This window comes from Chrysochloris asiatica, unplaced genomic scaffold (genome assembly GCF_000296735.1).
Source record: "Chrysochloris asiatica unplaced genomic scaffold, ChrAsi1.0 scaffold00082, whole genome shotgun sequence".
Classification (NCBI taxonomy): Eukaryota; Metazoa; Chordata; class Mammalia; order Afrosoricida; family Chrysochloridae; genus Chrysochloris; species Chrysochloris asiatica.
In genome coordinates, this window is record NW_006408600.1 from 3643487 (window position 1) to 3664914 (window position 21428).

At 39.2% G+C, this 21428-nt stretch overlaps 1 protein-coding gene across 1 annotated transcript in view; it reads right to left on the minus strand.

The window, feature by feature from the left end:
- The window catches only part of ITGA1 (integrin, alpha 1), a 182509-nt gene that overhangs the window by 82760 nt on the left and 78321 nt on the right, over positions 1–21428 (minus strand). Inside the window, exons 7-9 of the mRNA XM_006865762.1 lie at positions 16459–16607; positions 11772–11922; positions 99–264 (exon numbers count right to left, since the gene is read on the minus strand). Of these exons, the coding sequence (XP_006865824.1) occupies positions 99–264; positions 11772–11922; positions 16459–16607 (466 nt within the window). The remainder of the gene's footprint in view (positions 1–98; positions 265–11771; positions 11923–16458; positions 16608–21428) is intronic.

Genomic DNA, 21428 nt, shown 5'->3' on the forward strand with positions numbered 1-21428 from the left:
AAATACATTAGTGATGTAATCAGAATAAATACTGAAAACCCATTACATTGAGTTTGAACTTTAGAGAGAACACACAGGATTCAGAGAAACAGCCATACCTTCCAGGGCAAATATTCTTTCTCCCAGAGCTTCAACTATAGTGACTAGAGCCAATTCATCAGACACGTTGAAGAAATGCTTTTCAGTGGGCTCACTTGCGATTGATTTTATTTCCTCCACAAATTTCTCAGTGCTTAAATTCCCTCTGTTATAACTGCCAAGAATCTAAGACACAACAGAAATGGCAAGTACAGATTTTACATTCTAGGTGTTAAATAAGGATCTCAGTCAACTCAATGAGTTTTATATATACATGCAGTTTATATGTACTTCCACAATCTTGGAATGAGAATAGATAGAAAATCTAGTATTAAGTATTGCAAAAACACTGCCACTGGGATTGGAAAATAGAGTAACTTTGGATGTGCAAACATTTCTTCTCTTGTATTCCTGTATTTCTGTTTCTTAACAGCTGTTTCTACAAAATTTGACAGTTCAAAATCGGCATTATATTTTCTGAATGGTATTATTTCAGCCAGTGAGTGGTGGTGTCATTTGTTAGCAGAAACAGAAAGTAAGTTGCTTAATTTCTAATGGGCAATTCTTCCAGAAAAACAAACAAACAAAAACTTACCAATAGGCAGTTCAAGTCCTAAAGTTCTAAACCAATATTGGACTAAGTAGTGACCTAATGGATAATCTAGAAAATAAAGAATTGAGACATTTCTGTTTGAAAACAATGGCTAAAGACAGGAACACTAATTTTGTATAGGAAAGAAACATAGGCTGTTGTGTACCATCAAGTCAGTTCCAACTCATTGTGATCCCGTATAGGGTTTCTGAGAGCGGCTGGTGGGTTTGAATGTTGATTTTGTGGGTAGCAGCCCAGAGTGCCACCAGGGCTCGTATACTGTATGTTGTTGTTGTTAACATTGAGTTGGCTCTGACTCATAACAATCTTATGTAGGGTTTCTACTGAGTGGCTGGTGAGTTCAAACTGCCAACCTTGCAGCTGAAATCGACCTTCCAGTCCAGTGTTTATCCTACAGTGCCACACCAGGACTCCAAGTTATATAGTTATCTGTAATTATTTCGATGTCCAATCAGGCTTCTCTAACATTTAACTTTTAGGTGCAATATTTGAAATTTAGTTTATATATATCAAAATTCACAGTTTTATGAAGTTAGACAAATGTTTGCAACCATGTAGCTACCACCATAATCAGCATGAATGAGGCATGCAGAGCTGTCTCTCAGGTCCTGAGCACACTATTTTGGAAGCTTTTTATGTTTTGAGTTATTTCTCAAGTAGGATGTCCAGACATACAAGGACTTTAAAATTATCAGCAGAACACAAGCATTTGGATTCTGGCTAATTTGCAAAAAGCAAATGCCAAACATCAGCTAGTGATGACATTTGAACAGAGGTCACTATCACTTTCCCACTGTAGCTAAGAGATGGGGGGAAGAGAGTGAAGGAAAGAGACAGAAGAGGATCATAGAGTAGAAACCCAAGGGTCCCTTGCTGTTATTACATTCAACAGATACTCACTGTCATATTTTTAAATGACATATGTTAAAATTGAGCTATCTCAAAAAATCTGGAATTTACATGTCCAGAGTAAACGTGGATAAAGCAGGAAAGCAGGATTCCACGCATACATCAGGGACTTCCTTAGCTCTTCACCATACGGGGATCTTCTCGGACGGAGCACACCGCCAGGCTCCTTTTCTGTCAGCAGCTTTGATATGTGTGACATTTCTTTTAGACTGCCACTGATTCTGTATTCAAGTGAAGTGCTTGGGTTCCTGTTGATTTTCCTAATTTAATCTATAGATTAGATGGCATCCTGAACTGAAAAATCACCATCTTTCATTTTGGTTTCCATTTAACATATTCTAGATTCACTATCAGGTTGACACATTAGCTTTCATTTCAATAATGAATTGATGAAGTTGAAAATCCACATAAGAATAAATAGCCTTGGGGATAGACATGTGATAGCTTGTATGGAAGGGAACAAAGTACGAGTCTTTCAAGATTTCTGCAAGAAAATTAAAATAAAATGTTATAGGGCACACAGACTCAAGAGAAACAAATCCAACCCCCACCCCAAAAAATGTAGAGACTTTGGACCTTGCATGATATGAATATTTTCAAAATTTCAGTGTTATGCATAACAGGTCTGAAGCAAATGGAGAAAGTTCAAGAGGGAAATGTGCAAATAAACTATTTAAAGAACATAAATAAAACACAGAAATAAAAAAATGGGACTTGTTAAGTGTTCTCAAGTTGGTTCTGATTTATGCTAACTCCGTGTGTTATGGAGTAGAACTTCTTCATAGTGTTTTCTTAGCTACATATTTAACAGAGGCAGATCACCCAAACCTTTTCTTCTGTGGTACTGCTGGGTGGATTAGAATCTCCCATCTTTGGTTAGCAATTGAGCACAATTTGTGTCACCTATGTGGTGCTGTAGGATCAGTACTGGACTGTGAACCACAAGGTTGGCATTTCAAACCCACCAGTTGCTCTCTGAAAACCTTATAGTGGGCCACTATGAGTTGGAACCGACTCAATAGCACTGAACAACAAATATAGTATTAAAGCAAACCACTTGCCCTTGAGTCTAGCCAATTGTAATTCATGGTGATTCCATGTGTTTCAGAGTGTAACGGCATCCTATAGAATAGTCACTGGTTGTGCTTTTGTGGAAATAGACTGCCACAGCTGTCTTCTGAAGTACCTCTAGATATATAGCAAAATAGGTTCAAAGAAATCCTAGGACCTCCTGTGATTCATGTATTTCTGAACTATGTTGTTCCACATAATGAAAATGAAACTGCGGATAAATTCATTTCGTTCCTTCATTCAAGGGTCTGGTAGCTTGTTAAAACATTATTTTCTGTAACCAAAAAGAGCTATAAAATAGGGCTTATAAACTGCTCCTGTCTCACTCAATATAAACATATCAAGCCTTGCTGTTGTTGTTGTTGTTAAGTCCTGTTATGTCGGTTCCGACCCATAGCAACCCTGTATAGGGTTTCCAAGGAGCAGCGGGTGAGCTTGGACTATTGACCTTGCAGTTCAAACCAACTTTGCAGTCCAACACATTAACCCACAGTGCCACACCGGGACTCCATAGCAAGCCTAGACATTGGAATTTGTTAATATTTACCTGAAATAGACAGTCAGAATTGAAGATTACTTGAAAAAAATGGGTCAAATGTAAAAGTCTACAATTCATTTACATGTAGGACAATGCCTTTTGTGTGTAAATTAATGAAATTCTAAGGTACTTTCTAACTCCTCTGAATTTTCATTCTAATGCCATAGGTGTCGTATTCTTCACAGCCATTATATGCTAAGATTACAGTAAGCATTTATAATCCAAGGTTAGAATTTGCATGTAAAACATCTCCTGGGAACCAGGTCTAGAACCCTCAAGCGATGGAAACATGTAAGTCTTAAAACCATCTCAGCCCCCTCATCAATCTAAACATTAACAGGAAATGTTTGCAGTCTTTCAGAAGGTGCTTACATGTCAACAGACATTCTTGGGTGCTGGATCTACTTCCCCAACAAACTCATCTTCATGATGTTCAGGACCAGGTGGCGCAAAAAAAAAAAAAAAAAAAGATGGAGTAGAAGGAACCATCCAGACAATTATTGGACCATTGGCTATTTGATCATGTTGACCATGAAAGGACCTCCAGAAATGCCTACAACTAGCTTTTCTTTTTAAAGAGTTCAGAGAGGAAACTATTATGAAATAAATACCTTTATTTCCTAATTTTCACAAAATGAAAGCATATGGTTTACTGGGTAAAAGAAATATGACTTGGGTAATTGTTCCTAAGAGCAGTAGTTGTTCCTAAGAGAAATTGCTCTAGGCATTTTTTATTTGCAGTACATATTAAGTCACTGTTAAAACCATGAAAGGAGCTCTTGATTTTATGGTTCTCCATGAAGATTAATATGGAGTCCTGGTGGGGAGCCGTAGGATAATCACTGGACCACGAGATCTGTTTGAATCAACAAATTGGTGGTTCAAACTCACCAGCTGCTCCTTGGAAACTCTATACAGGATCACTATGAGTTGGACCTGACTTGATGACACTTAACAACAATAACAACAATGAAGATTAATGCTATAATTAGATCTCTTTTTGACTAGATGGGAAGCAAAGCATGGATTATCACCTAAGGATGCAACAAAGAATCACATAATGATAGGACAGTAAATACTGAGTATGTATCAAATATAAAGCACAGAATGTGCTTGAAATTATGAAGCCACTAGTAGATGCTTTCTTTCCAATGAAGTTTTCCAAGTCCTGTTTATTTTGACAATGATTAATATGGGTTCACAGCCTGTATCTATGGTACCAGGGACACAAGACTATACCTCTAGTGAGGAATGGAACAATTATAGAACATTTGATATCCAGTTAACTGGGCAAACTGGGCATACACTGGCTTTGAATATGGTAGCTGGACCATATTGTATTATTTATTCTCAACCATGGGAGAGATCAGAAAAGTTATACTGCAGTAACAGGAAAGATAATAAAATATACTAAAAAGTAATTGGCAAAAGATAATTTATTGAAGCAACAAGAGGAAGGAGAGAACCAATGAGATGGTTTTATATTTCTTTATATCTTATTCCCCAAATGAAAATAAATATTTCAGCCAGAAGTCATCATTGTTATAACCAAGTTTCAATCTTGCCCTTTGGAAGCAGTGAATCAGTGGTGTTCCAGGACTTAATTATGGGTGAATCTCTCGTTTTCTTTACTCCTTTGATGAGGTAGAGTGTTTTTCACTGTTCATACTTTTGAAAATAAAAGAAGTAAATCTCACTGAGGAAATGCTGAGGCAATATTGTAGGCAATATTTGAATACTACTTGGTATGTGACACTGTAGGATAAGCCCTGGGCTACTAAGTGCAAATGGAATCCTGGTGTGGCGCTATGGGTTAATATGCCAGACTGCAAAGCTGTTTGAACTGCAAGGCTGGCAGTTCAAGCTCACCAACTGCTCCTTGGAAACCCTATGCAGGCTTGCTATGGGTCAGAGTTGACTCGGCGGCACTTCACAACAACAACAACAAGCTTCAAGGACTTCTGGTGTAGTATCCAATGCACTGTGGATCAGCACTGGACTTCAAACCACAAAGTCAGCAGTTCAAACCCACCAGCTGCTTCTCAGAAACCCAATACAGGGATGCTATGAGTCAGAAATGACTCAACAGCACTTAACAACAACAATAACACTAACAAGGTCAGTGGTTCAAACCCACCAACCACTCTTTGGAAACCCTATACAGTGTCGCCATGAGTTGGAATTGACTCAACAGCTCTTAACAACAACACAAACAGAAGAGATTTTGTGGAAACATTTGTGGCTGAAACCTTGGAGTTCAGAATTTATTTTGTTCCCTTACTTATCAAAAAAATTAATTTAAGAGGGCAGAGATTATTTCTCCATCATGGCTGATGGTGTATCAAGAGTGAAATGGTTAGAAAGGAAGCGTGGACACAGTTGGCCATTGGAAAACTGAGCTTTGAATTCACAGACAAAAGATGGACTCTCTGAAGCTTTCTGAATAAAAAGGACAGTACAATTTGTCTTTAACGTCTGTTCTACCTCTAACATACTATGCTGTCATTATTTCATGGTAACAAACTCCCTGAGTTAAGAATCCTTGAAGAAAAAATGATACTTACTGAGTACTTAGCCTGCCACTATGCTAGGTGTTTTCATAGTCATTATCTCATTAGATCTTTAGCAGAGGAGCAAGAGATTGAGAAATAACACTACCCTATTTTATAGATGGTGACGCAACACCTGAGAGAATGAAATAACTTTTCCATTGTCATAGAGTCAGTACATGGCAAAGGCAGAATTTGAACAGATGTCGTTCTGACTCAGAAGTGCAGCATCCTCCATCCTCTTACCTGCATCCTAGTAGGTTTCACTTTTAGAAAATGTCCCTGAGTACTCTGTAGTTTGTGACTATTACACATAATGGTACATGCTTGGTGTTGGTGTCTCTGGAAGAAACACGGGTAAGATGGGGAGGATCATAGTACCCTTTGGGAGCCTGTGGAAATGATGGAAATGGGTGAGGACAATCCTTCAGTACTACCAAGAGCAGAGCTCTGGCAGCAAAAGAGAGAAAATGAGGCCCAGGAAAGAGCAGCTTAGGGTAACAGCTCACATGATGAGCTTGAGCTAAGGTGCAGAGTGTGAAGACGTGGCTACTTGGCTGTCAATTAGAAATGAGTTAAAAAGCCATTACCAGTTTAGAACAGCTCAGGTGCTTCCACTTATAACCTCATTTAACTGGTATTGTCCAACCCACATTGTCTTGATAGATCATCAGTTAGGGTTAGGTTTAGGGTTATTAGCCCAATTGGTATTGTTAAGTGCCATCAACATGGTTCTCACTCAAAGAGACCCTGAATAGGGTTTCCGAGGAGTGGCTGGTGAGCTTGAACCGCCAATCTTACCATTCAAACTGACCTTACACTCCAGTGCATTAACCCACAGTGCCACACTAGGACTCCATGAACCCTATTTTGAAGTCTCAAAATAATGTGGATTGGATGAGAACCCTTGAACCCATTAGGAATGAAAACAAATATGATCCAATCACAGTTTTGCTCCCATTTTGAAAGGACTTCCTTTGCTTAAATGACAACTTTTCAGAGCCTAATCCTTTTTTCTAATTTTTATAGCTTCTTATCAATGGAAGTTACTATATTTCTCAAACCAGTCTTCAGTAATTCCTCTTGGGTGTCAGGTTTCCTGGCTGCAGCAATTTGTTTTACTCTTTGATATTTTTGATAAAATCTTTGATATTTTTCTAGTTGGAATCCCGAATCTGGACTACTATTAATATAGACAACAGCCTTGTAGTCTTGCTCGACTTCAGTTTCCCCTTTTCAAAAATGGAGAAAGAAAAGCTTCCCTACTTTCTCTGGGGTGTTAGAAGGAACAAAGAAATTTATGCAGAACACAGATATTAAATAATAATAAGAAAAAGCTATTGTAACCTATAGAGTGTTATGTAAGTGATTGGTGTTGTTAGGTGCTGTTGAGTCTGTAGATAGAAAGCCTATGGACAACAGCTTGGTCTTGTGTCATTTTCACAACTGTTGTTAACAAATGAGCCATTTGTTGCTGCCACTGTGTCAATCCACTTCATTGGGGGTCTTCCTCTTTTTCACTGACTCTACACTTTACAAAGCAGGATGTCCTCCAGAGATTGGTCCCTTCTTATAACAGATCCAAAGTATGTGAGATGAAATCACACTATCCAAGGAGCATTCTGGCTGTACTTCTTTCATGACAGAACGTACATGGTAATTAAGATAAATTTTTTAAGTTTGAGTAGTAGAATTTTGCACTTCTTTTTATAAATGCTCCCTTCGGGGGGTGACAACATGAAAACTGGGTCAACTAAGTTCAGAAACTTTTAGAAGTTCACATTTTTAAACACGTCACTAATAAGAACTCCTAAATATTCAAACACCCAAACAAAAAAATCAAACCAAATAGAAACAACAACAAAAATCCAAATGTGTTGCAATCAAGTCAATTCTAACTCATAGACATTCTCTACTTTTGGCATAATGGGATACAAATGTTGTTAATAATGGTTTTCTTTGTATTTATAAAGGTTTACTCACATAAATTACTTTATATGTGATATTTTCTCTATCATCCAGAACAGAAACCAAAGGAAACGTTCTTCTGTTCTGATTCAAGTTTTTCCCCTTTCAACCAGGTTGAATGTAATCACAGAGAAGCATATTTTATAACTGAAGGCAGCATCACCTAATTGCATAGTTTAGGATATGAAGTGTAGAGGAAATGGCTCTAGACAAAATGCATGAGCAATGATAATTATCACCTGGCTCCACAGTTCACTGGTAATATCATGAAGTGGCATGTGCGTACGGGCATCCACAACTACAGAGACACACAGGAAGGTCATGAATAGTAGCAGGCTTTTTCATTAGTCTTTGTGTTGCTCAGGGTAGACAAATAACTAGGTGAGTCTTTGCTTCTCTCTTACCACTTAAAAAGTTGAGGGCAAAACCATCATTGATGACTTCTAATAGTTAATTATAAAATGTCTGTCCTGATTGTCTACCCTCCTGGCTTAGTTATCTAATGCTGCCATAACAGAAGTACCACAAGAGGATGGCTGTAACAAACACAATTAATATCCCACAGTTTAGAAGAGAAGTCCAAATTCAGGGGAATTTGGGGAACACTTTTTCTCTCTGTCAACTCTAGAGAAAGGTCCTTTCTCCTTTCAACATCTACAGGCCCTGCATTCCTTGGAGATTTCCATGAGTGTTGGCCTCCACCTACCCCTGGGTCTAGGCAGTTTTCGGTGCAGGGACCCTAGGTCCAAAGGACACTCCATTCCTAGCTCTTCTTCCTTAATGGTAGTCAGGTCCCTCTTTTTCTGCTTACTTCTCTCTCAGTTTATCTCTTGAAAGAGGAAAGGTGATTCAGGCCACACTCCAGGGAAACTCCTTTTACATCTAATCAGGGTTGTGATCTGAGTAAGGGTGTTTCATCCCACCCTAATCCCCTTATGACTGATTGGATGATCATATCCCATCACCTCATGGAGGATAATTATGTCATCATATAACAGCCAAACCACTGAGAGTAAGGACTCAGTCATACTGACAAATTTTGGGGAACACAATTCAGCCCATGACATTCTACTCTTTAGCCACCAAAATGCATGTTCTTGCCACATGCAAAACACTCTCACTCTATCACATCATCCTAAAAGTCGTAAATCAACTCCTAGTCCAAATTCTATCCTAGAAAAAAGTTCCTCTTCATCTGTAAATCTAGAATACCAGTTATCTGTTTCCAATGTACAATGGCGGAATAGAAACAAAGTGGACATTTCTATCACAAATAGGAGAAACTGGAGGGAGAAAGGGAATAATGGGCAATAAGGGAATCCAAAACCCAGTAGAACAATGTGTGCTAGTTCTCAGCCTTGAAGATAACCCTCTTTTTTTCTGAGAACATCTTGGCAATAGCTCTGCCCTCCTCTGAGTGATGGATATGCTTTCTGAATTGTGGGTGGAGGCCCCCCTAGCCAAGGGCTTCAGCTGCACCTTCCAGACCCACTGGACGGGCAGTGCTGCTCCTGTTTTGGGGGAGCTGCATTCTCGTAGTTCAACAGAATGGTGTCCTCATGCTCTTGGCCCTTCTTCTGCAACTTGGCCACAGCATCCTATCCCCTCAGCTTTGCACAGTGATTCTGGCCCCATCCTCTTGGCACTCATGAATAGCAGCCCCATGCTCTGGAACTGAGTGAGTGAAGATCTGAATCTTTGAAACTGAGGAGACTATGATCCCATCTTTGAAACTCCAGAAGACGTGTCCCCACGCTTTGAAATTCCAGAGGTCAAGGTCTACCTTTCAGACCAAGGTAGCTCTGGTTCCTCATTCCTTTATTCTCCCAGCCCCTCGGGTCTCTTAAGCCAGTCAATCTCTGTTCTACTCTGGCATGTGACAAAAAGCACAGTAACTGAGCTGATAGTGCCTGGAGTGGCCCGACTTCCCCAGTAAACCTCAGTTGGAAGAAGTTCAGTTTTCTTGCTATGTGGGTTGCCTCTATCTTGCAGTGGTCTTCTGGTTCTGTTATTACCATTTCTCTTCCACTGCTCCTTGCCATCTACACCATCTCCACTGCTACAGCTCTTGTCACTTCATTCTGAGGCCTCACCAGAATTGCCTTTGACATTCATAGCTCCAGTCTCTCCAATCTAGACTTATGCAATTGTTGTTGTTGTTTATCTTCAAGTAGGTTCCAATTCATAGCCAACATGTATAGGGCTTCTGAGAGGGTCAGTGGGTTTAAACTGTTGATCTTGCAGTTTCTAGTTCAATGCTTAGCCTACAGTGCCACATCAGTGTGAAAATTTTTACTATTAGTCACCTTAAAACTTTCAGCCTCTATCCATTAACCAATTACAAAACTCTCAGGACTGAATGATATCTAGTGGTGCCAAACAGAAAACCTGCAAGTGGATAGATAGCTTTAGGAAATATCAATGTATTCTCTCACAGTTTAGGAGACTAGAAGTTTGAATTCAGAACATCAGCTCTGGAACAATTTGTTCACCATTCTGTTGAACTAGGAGAAGGCTTTATTTCTTTGTTGGCTCTGGAAGAAGGTTCTTGCCTCCTTTTAATATCTGTGGGCTCAGCATTCCTTAGAGATCTCCTTGTATCTTGGCATCAATCTTCCCCTGGGTCTAGTGGGGGGTCAGCATAGGACTCTGAGTCCAAAGGACATACTCGGCATCTGCCTCTTCTTCCTGGGGGTGAGTCAGGCACCTATTACTTCTCTTTCTTTTTATCTCTTGTAAGATAAAAGGTGAAGCAGGTCCCATCCCAGGAAAGCTTCCATTACATAGGACCAGGACTGTGAAATAAGTAAGGGAACTGCATCCCAACCTAATCCTGTTACAACTGCTTTGCTGATCATATCACATGACATCGTGGAGGATGATTACATCATAACTGATCATTCATGCTGTGGCACTGTGGGTTCATGTACTGGACTGCAAAGTCGCTTTGAACCACAAGGTTGGTGGTTCAAGCTCACCAGCTGCTCCTGGGAAACCCTATACAGGGTGGCTATGGGTCAGAACCAACTTGAAGGCACTTAGCAACAACAACAACATAACTGCCAAAGCGCTGAGAGTAACAGACCTGACAAGTTAATAGATATTTTTGGTTTTATTGTTATTAAGTGCTGTTGAGCCATTTCTGACCCATAACGACCATGTATAGGATTTCCCAGAAGCGGCTGGTGAGCTTGAACCACTGACATTGTGGTTAAAACAATTTTGCAGTTAAGCACATTAGCCCACAGCACCACACCAGGAAGACACAATTCAATCTATGATAACTCCCAAATTCCAGGAAGAAGTATCATTTCATAAGTGATATATTCATTGTCAGTGGTTAAAACCTACCAGTCATTCCTTGGAAACCTTATACAGGGTCACTATGAGTTAGAACCGACTTAACAGCACTTAAAAACAACAACAAATTCATTGTTCTAGTGTGAAATTGTAGGATAAGCACTGAACTACTAACCACAAGGTCGGCAATTCAAGTTTAGAAGTCGCTCCTTGGAAACCCTAAGGTCGATTTGAGTCAGAACTGACTTCATGGCACTTAAACACAACAACAACATATTCATTATCTACGGAGTCCTCGAAGCTTAGTGGGTTATATGTTGGGCTGCTAACCACAAGGTCAGTGGTTCAAATCCATGGGCAGCTCCATGGGAGAAAGATGAGGCTTTGTGCTCCCATAAAGATTTACAGCCTCAGAAACCCTACACAGGGTCACGAAGAATCAAAACTGACTTGGTAGCAGGAAACCATCATAACACCATTATCTACTGTCTTTTTATTTCCTTCTTTCTTCTCCACCTCCTTCCTTTCTTCTGTCATTTCTATCTTCCTCCCTACCACGTCTTCTACTTTCTCTTTCTTCTTTACTTCCTTCCCTCTTTCTCTCCATCCTTTCTGCCCCAATCTTACTTTCATAAAGCTTACCTGCAAACAGAGAAGTTTCCTACGTAGCTGTCATAAAACTACCATGATATATATACAACTCTCCACTCTTGATTGTGAAAGCCACCACTAGCAATGTACTTACCGCTATGGAAAAGCGCTGAATGTTTTCATCTTCACAGTCTTGGATGACCTGATTCAGTCTGTGGTTGTCATGGGACTCTCCATCAGTCACAATAACCATGACTTTTTTAACTCCCCTGCGTGCACCCCGGGCTTCTGTGAAAGCCTCTTTCCTAAATAATCACAGATAGAAGAAAGGCAAATAAAACACCATCACAAGATCAGGCAAAGCAATTAACAAAACAAAAACACTGACAACTGTAGGTAAAACCCAGTGCTTCCCCTCCAAAGCCAATAACAACACCCATTGTTCAAGCTGGAAGGCATGATGATCATTATTTGTAATAGTTGCAGATTTATTCCAGATGATGAAGAGGTCACCATTCTGCTAATCATCACACATGCCTTATACAAAAGCCTGAAGTATTTGATGATTCAGAAATTTCAAAGGAAGGGCGTGACTGGAGCACACAGTAGACTTAGAGAGTGTTAGTTCTGTAAATACTCTCGCAGTCATTCCTTTCTCTATAAACACTTATTTTCTTGCTTGAAAGGTCTATTTTCTTCTGGTTTTGTTTTTTTAGCAGAAGATTTTGCTTTATTTCTCATGCCCTTCTGTGCCTTTTCAGACATTCAGAGAAGCAGTTGGAAATCCTTTGAGTTGATATGAGAGAACAGATTATCTATGTGGTTTTGAGTGTTTGAGAATGTTCGAGGTATGAGAAAAACAGTCATAGAAATAAAAGACTACGGATAGCAATGGTTTCAATAAGTGGCTGGGCAGTTAGTAGAGTTACATGGGTCAAGATGGATTGGATAGCTACAAGGAATTTGGTTTGAATTAGGTTTTAAGGATACAATTATGGGAAGGGAGAATGGAGGGAAAGGAGAAATACTATAATCTGATGCCAAAGGAAAAAAAATATACTTCCACAAGAAAGATATGGAGGAAAGGGGAAGCAGACAATGTTAAAAAATATGTTTTATGTGTTGTATATGTGCACATATTTCCCTTCCTCTATTATTTTCTTTTATCTACCTCAACTCTCTGAAATAATAGTAATATTTCATGTAATATATTTTTATTTTGATATAGTGAAACAATAATTGTACTAAATGATTCCTTTACATGCTTGACTTTGGTCATGGGGACAAGGAACTTTAGTTTGCAGTATGCCAAAGAAACACTTGTCTTAAAGTAACATTACAAACAGTTCAACAATACACACTAGTGATACATGTTGTTGTGTTGTTGTTAAGTGCCTTCGAGTCGCTTCCGACCCATAGCGACCCTGTATAGGGTTTCCAAGGGTGTAAATCCTTACGGGAGTAGAAAGCCTCATCTTTCTCCCACGGAGCGGCTGGTAGTTTCGAACCGCTGACCTTAAGGTTCGCAGCCCGATTCGTAACCACTACGCTACCAGAGCTCTAAATGCATAATAGTAGCTTATCTTGAGCAGTCAGAAAGGATTCTGGTGATCTAGGTAGACAAAGAACACTTTATCTGTGATTATTTTTCCTTAAAAGAACTCGAAGCAAACCTGACAATATGTTAAAAATTGTCCATTTTGTTTGGTGGGTACACTGGAGTCAGAATCAATGGCACTTAACTACAATCAACAACTCTTCACATGTCTCTATTTTCAAAATAAAAACAAAATCTTTTTTTAAAAACTGGATCATGGAGGACTGTGTAGCTCTGCCCTCTATACCACACAAATAGATTCTGTTAAAGGGTAGTTTTTAAACCCATGGAAATGGCTAACACATGAGAATCTATCCTATACATAGTTCTAATTCCTTTGCGGATCTTTAAAGCTCCTCAATCTCTTGAAGTTCATGACTAAATGAACCTCAGCAGAAGGAGATAATTCAAAGACCTTTCTTGTAGAAAATCTGGTCATGGAAACCAGGGCTGGCTTTCTGTGATGTCAGAGTATTCATTGGTTGAGCTCTGCAGGACACCCTTTGTGCTTTAAAGATATTCCGCATCAAGTTGCCTTAGTCCTCAAAACATCACCATCCAATGTCTTGTCCCAGAATCAAGCTTTGACCTCTGCAAGATTATTAAAATTAAAATATCCCAGGAAGATCCCTCTTCTTGGTAGGGAGTGTCCAGGCCTTATGAATAAATACTGTAAGCCTACTGAAAGGAAGGAAAGTACTGGCTAGGGAAAAAGGGATGCAAAAAAAAAAATGTTATGAATTGGGATACACGGAAAATGAGGGAAGTAATTCTAACAAACTAAAAATATTGTTTGCAACTGGCCCTGCTTGAAAGAAACACTGAAGCAATTAAAAACATGCTGAATCTCAAAACACTAATGCATAAAAAAAGAAGACTTATTAACAGTATTATGGGCTTTTTATTTATACTCAAAACTCACTAATCTATGTGTCCTACAGCTAGACCCTTTGTGAAACACATAAGCAAGAACCATATAGGGGCATGGTATTTAGTGTGATATTTATGCATGAGCGAAAGCAGCCAGAATATTTCTTCAGTTAGTTTTCAAAGATGAATATTCATTCTTAAGTGGTTGCCTTTGGAAAATGTACAGCTCCCTACAGGCATAGAGTTTTCAAAGAACACTTCGATTTACTTTGAATTTGCAGTCACTTTTCACCAATTATTTCAAAGGCATTCATTACACCTAGATACATGCAGGTTGTGCATGCAAATCGTGATCCTTCAGGCAGGTAAATGCAAAATTACTCCATGTGTTTGCAGTTATTTTTTTCTTAGGTCCCATATAAATATAACTACATGCTTTTCTAACATTTATGAGTCTAAAGCTGCACATGAAATTTTAAATGTGAATCTTCCTTCATCTTTGGAGGATCCATATTAACTATTTTAACACCCTTTAAACACAGATCTTAGAAAGTAGAAGTCAGAGCATGGATTAAATACATTTCAAAAGTAGATGAGCATCCAGAAGTTGAATACACTTAGCAGAAGATTTATTAACATTAGTCAAACTATGTTAGACTTGCTGTGACTTGAGGGATTGTTTAGCTTTCATTCAAGTGCCTACAAGACTTAATGGTGACTAAGGAGAGAGACAAGAGGAGATAAGGACTCAAAATGAGATAGAGAAAGTACAGATAAGAAAATATCTTCTATTGTAAAAGGACAGTTCTGTAGATTCTTATGAAATGTTATCCAACCTCAGAGTGAGTTGTATGCTTGCCGTGAAGGCAACTGTAGGAGGGATAAAGGAAGGAATGTCAATAGGAGGGAATTTAAGAGAAAGGGAGAAGGGAGGGCATTAGGAATTATCAAATCTTTTCTTTTAGTCTTTGCACTAAAAATCATTTCTAAGTAAGGCAATATTTAATTTGACTTTTTAGATACTCTTATTTGACCTTTTTAATAATCTCAAATAAAGTACTAGAAAAATATAGATGAACTAGTATATAAATATACACTGAATATTGTTGTTCAGTGCCGTTGAGTCAGTTCCAACTCACAGCAACCCTGTGTAGGGTTTCTGAGGAGTAACTGGTGAGTTTGAACCACTAACCCTTCGGTTCAAACAGACTTTGAGGTTGAGTGCTAATCCTATGAGCCACACAGGGACTCCATACACTGAATAGAAATGGACTAGAATGAAGAAAAAGATACTCATTAAGACCATTAACAACGTGCGATATGCAGATGATACAATCTTGACTGCTGAAAATGAAGAAGACTTAAAATACTTACTGATGAAGATCAAAGACCAAGCCTTTGGAATGGATTGTATCTCAATGTAAAGAGAAAAAAAAAAAAAAATCCTCACTTCTGGACCAATAAACAACTTCCACTTAAATGGAGAAAAGATTGAAATCGTCAAAGACTTCATTTTACTCAGACCAACCACCAACACTCATGAAAGCAACAGCTAAGAAATCAAAGGACGTATTGCACTAGGCAATGCTGCTGCACAAGACCTCTTTAAAGTGTTCAAGAGCAAAGACGTCAGTTTGAGGATTAAGGTGTGCCTGACCCAAACCGTGGTATTTTCAATAATCTCATATGTATGTGAAAATTGGACAGTGTGTAAGGAAGATTGTTGAAGAACTGATACATTTGAATTATGTTGTTGGAGGAGAATACTCAAAGTATCATGGACAGACAAAAGAACAGCCAATCTGTGTTGAAAGAAGTAGAGCCAGAGTGCTCCTTGGAAGCCAGAACGGCCAGACTTCATCTCATACTTTGGACATATTTTCAGAAGGGAGAAGGATACCATGTTTGGTAAAGTGGAGGGTCAGAGAAAAAGATGAAGACTCCCAATGAGATGTATTGGCAGAGTGGCAGCAGGAATGGTCTAAAATGCAGCAACGATCGTGAGGTTAGCACAGGACCAGGCAATGTTTTGTTCTGTTGTGCACAGGGTCACTATGAGTCAGTACAGACTCAATGGCACCTAACAACAAAAACAACACTCAAGGACATACTGTACAAGATTACAGTAAGTTTTGGGACTAAATCTCCATCATTTAAATCCTTGGAATAACAGGGAAAGATAAGAAGGGTGGTGAGAAAATATGATCGAAAAGCCTGATCTTGTTCTTGGTAGTTGATTAGCTGGACCTGAATTTTAAAACAGATGGCTTTAAGACGTCACCAAGGCAAATGTTCAGTCAACATATCAAAGGGCTAGATTGTGAGCAGTTTTTCTCTCCGTCTATTACTTGGCTTTATTGTTTCATCCACCTACCTTGCTGTGTCTATTCCAAGGGCTGTCATAGTCTGGCGGCCACCTCTCTGGATTATTTTACTTGCAGCAATAAGTACTTCTTCTGTTGATGAGTACTTATTAAGGTTGAACTCATGGGTTACGTTTTCTCCATATTGTACAATTCCAACCTGAAAGAGCAAGCCACTGAGAGTTATCAATCTAGTAAAATTCACAATTTGAATTTTCTTCAGTTAAAACACGTAGATCATATGTAATAAACACATTTTCATCTTTTAGATAAATTTAAAAATCTGTCAGTTCACAAATGCTTCTACTTTGACAACAATAATTATTGCCATCCTGTGGCTATTTAGAGTCCACAGGACAAAAATAAAAGTGCCTTTATTAAACTTCTTAAATTGTTTGCGAGGTATTCAGTAGGTTTTACTGAATGATTCTGGGAGGCCATCAGACTAGATGGTTAACTAAACTAATATGCTTTCACAGAGCTTCAAGCTAGAAGGAGAAAGAGAGAGAAAACACATGAGCATTCAAATACGTGTATAATTGCAAACTGTGAAAAGTGCTGTAAAACACCAGCTATTATTAAAGAGTATAAATTGTGGACTAATTTAAAATGGGAGCTCAAAAAAGACTTTCAGAAATAAGACTTTAGTTGAACTTAAAGGATGGTTTCACTGAGGGCAAGGGCAAGGGCGAGGTCAAGGGCTAAGACTTGTCTTGCCTGGTGCCCGAGAAGAACAGTGCTTCACACAAGGGTGGGAGGAAGCAAAGAAGGGAGAGGTGTACCCCAGGAATGAAAAGAGAGCCAGAGAGCCTGGGCCAAGGCAGGTGAGGGAAGAGTAGAGCAAAATGAGGCTAGAGAAATAAGCAAGACAAGTTATCTTCTAGACTAGCCGGGTGATGGAAGTGGTTTGAGATCAAATGCTACAGGTTGTAAGTTTGAATTCACTCATTCCATGGAAGAAAGACCTGGTGAACTGCTTTCATAAAGAATACTTATTTATGCTTTATTGACTTAGCTGATCTTCATTTTTTTCAAGTCAGCTCTTCTCCCATTCTACCCATCCCCACTTTACTTGATATCTATCCTTCTTTGGAATCCTGGTGTGGCATTGTCGGCTAACCCAGTGGACCACAAGGTCAATTTAAACTTCAAAGTTGGTGGTTCAGACTCACCAGCCATTCCTTGGAAACCCTATACAGGGTTGCTATGAGTTGGAACCAACTCAGCCGCACTTAACAACAACAATCCTCCTTTCCTTACTGTCTTCCTCCTTTCATCACTCTCACAGATTTGATGATACTAGCAGCAAACGGCAGAACGAATCAGAAGTAAAATGATACAAAAGGAAAAGTGCCCTCCAGACTGCATAGCTCTAACGCCACATTCTCCTCCTTCTGTTTCTTTTCAAAGATGTCCACTACTCTTATACCTTTGTTTAAAAGTTGTGTCTAACCAACAAACTAGTCTGCACCAAGATTTGGGATTGAAGGTAAATGTTCTTTTTAACCTTTCAACACCAAATTACGGACTCAGTAAATTCTTTACCCAAAGGAATGTCTTTACTATAGAAATGCTGGGCACTTCATTTGTTAAGTAAGGGAAGTACTTTGAAATAAGGCTGCCTTCTTTCCAATGTTCTGGGTAACCAGTTGCCTGGCGGCCTGTAGGTAAAGTTGCCTCCAGTTCCTGGTTTTCTGATGAGTCCACATTTCAAAGTCTACCAGTTTTATCAGTATTAGAGTCAATATCTCTGTCATACACTACTGATATCACTGTTTACAGTTTTTTAGGCTTAATAATATGCATAATTTATCAGTGTATTTCCACATCTAGATTGCTCTAACGTTAAAAAGCATATCCAGTATGTGCAGTAATACACAATGTTGTTGTTTACCATTCAGTCAGTACCACTCATAGTGACCCTATGCACAAGAGAACAAAACACTGGGTCTAGGGCTAACCTCACAATCATTACTACACCTGAGCCCATGGCTTCCACCACCGTGCCAATCCATCTCGTTGGGGGTCTTCTTTTTTCTGACACTCCACTGTACCAAACATTATATTCTTCTCCAGTGATTCATGATAATATGTCTGAAGTATGACAAATGAAGTCTGGCCAGCCTGGCTTCCAAAGAGCACTCTGGCTGTACTTCTTCCAACACTTATCTATTTATTCTTTTAGTAGTCCATGTTTTTTTCAATAGTCTCCTCCAACACCATAACTCAAATGCATTAATTATTCTACTGTATTCCATATTCACTGTCCAACTTTCACATGCATGTTATTGTTGTTGTTATGTGCCATGGAGTTGGTACCCACTCATAGCAACCTTGCACTGGGTTTCTGAGGCTGTAAATTTCTACGGAAGCAGAAAGCCTCATCTTTCTCCTATGGAATAGCTGGTAGTTTCGAACTGCTGACCCTGGGGTTAGTAGCCCAATTCGTAACCACTACGCTATCATGAGGCTAATGAAAATACCATGGCTTGGGTCAGGCACAGCTTAGTCCTCAAACTGACATCTTTGCTGTTGAACACTTTAAAGAGGTCTTGTGCAGCAAATTTGTCTGTTTCATTCTTGGAAATTTTAGCATCTACTTGGATCACCCATGGAATACTCTTTGTTTCATTTCTTTGATGTCCTCAGTTTCTGTGATCTTTTCCTTTAACTCACCTACACCATCCATTCTCAAGGTCTTAACCTTGTCTTCTGGAAAAATTGTACCACAATCTCAATTTCAAGCATTCTTTTCTCTAACCATTAACTTTGGTTTATGTACCTATTACACAGAATTCAACAATTTTCTAACCGTATTAAGACCTCCAGTTAATTTACTGACCCTGTTGTTTTATTTTCTGTACCTAGCCTAGATTCCCAGGACCATCACCATAATCATTAACCTGCAAGCATTTAACTCTCTTAACCTTTTCCCTTTTATTATACTTACTTGGCTAACTTCCAACTCTACTTCTGGGATACAGAATGTTATTACTAAACAAAAATCACCTAACTTTAGATTGCTCTCACCTCAAATTTATGACCATGAGTTTCAAATGGAGAGGCATGCAACACTGCCTAACAATCCTACTCCCATTTTCCTAACAAGTGCACTTAGCTTCCATTTATTGTGTTAAATTCTAGTCATAACTTCTCAAGAAAAGTGCCTATATCACATGGAGAGGAATTTCTATGAAGAGGTGGAAATCATGCCAATGAAACAAAGCTGCTTTGTGCAATGTATGTTATGTGCTTAACAATTTACATTTACAACACATTTTTTTAAAAGATCAATTCACATTTATTTAGCTCAAGTTCACACAATGTCTACTCATATAGTTCCTTACTTTTTATAACCCAAGTTCATACATTTATGAAATCACAACTCTGTACTAGGTTGACATTCTAGTACCATAGCCTTGGAATTCCTTTTGCATGTGTTTGCATTTCAAAGCACTTGTGTTGGGCCCTTCTGGGGAAAATAGTATGGCCTGAACCTATATTCTACCATATCTTTCTTTGGTCCAACCTCTACGTTCTTCTTCTTCTTCTTTTTTTTTTTTTTTTTTTTCAATGTTTTATTGTGAATTATGTGACAGTTTACATGGAAGAACATTAGCTTTACATTCATCCTATCATATATTGTTTCACTGCCATGGTTACAATCCCCTCCATGCATCATCAACCAACCAAAGGGTATACACTGCAAGCGTGCACCCTGTTCGTCAGCACATAGCCTCTCTCCCTCTCTGGGTCTACAGTCCCCAGCCACTCCATGTCTCCACATCATTGTCTCTTCCTCCATCTCTGGTGTCACTGCTTCTCTGGATAGGGTCCCACTCTCCATTCTTCTCCCTTGATGATCCCAGGGACATCTGCTCCTAGACTGCAAAGTCAATCACTTCCCTCCTTTTGCTACAAAATGTCTACCTTTACATTTCCAACCTTCACAATCAGTTCTGATAACAATTGTTCACTATTGTATCACAAGAGACTTATCCATATCTCCTTTCATCAACCCCACCCAGATAGACTGGATTCTACTCAGTGAGATTCTACCTTCCTCCATGCCCTTTGGATCTAGGCTCCCTCTTGAAAGCTTGTAAGCCAGTCACTTCTTGCCGTTGTAGCGCCCCCATTTTGAGTAGCCAATGTCCAAGTTGCCCATCCTGGTCTATCCTGTGTATCAAGGGGGTTGCGATGATGCTCGCTGTAAAGATTTGTTCCCTCTTTTGAGCTACTGCATACATAGGTGTAGGTCAAGTTCATCAAATTGTATCAGATTACTCTTTTTTTTCCCTCTTCTTTCTTCTTCTAGTTGAGCTCTGATCAAGTGGGTATTATCTGCAAGTGTGGGTGTTCTTATGCATATGGCTTCTCTTCTTATCAGCTGTATGCTTTACTCTAGTCCTCTGTGGCTATGTTACTGACTCTGAGTCCAAGAGTCCTCAGGTCTTGCCACACTGCTGACCAGGTATCCACCTGGGTTCACAAGAGTCTACTGAACATTGTAAGGCTTAGCTCATAGCTTCATTGCTGTTTTTCCCTCACTTCCCCTATCGGTGATAAACATGGTCACCAATTAAAGAGTGTGTATTCCCATTGAGTCTTAGTCTTGGAAAGGGGTTTGCCCTGAGGGGACCCGACCACTTGCCTTGATGTTTCCTGGGTGAACAACTTGCTTGTGCTTGTAATCAGTCGGACTGCCTATATTGTTTTGTATTTTTCCTGTCAGTCTTTCTTTCAAGAAGTATCTTCTGTTCTTCTAGCTGCTCCAGGCTGGTCTGCTTGTCCTTTCAAGAGGAAATTTTCCACCTCGGAGGATTCTGGATATGGTTCAGGATTCTACCTATGGTGTTATGTAATGCAGAGGCTCCCCAGGAAGCCTCCTTCACTGGGCACATTGTAGCCCCGTTTTAGGTATTCCAATCAGTTATAGGCAGAAGATGGACTTCCAATCTTTCTATGGTGATATTTCTGG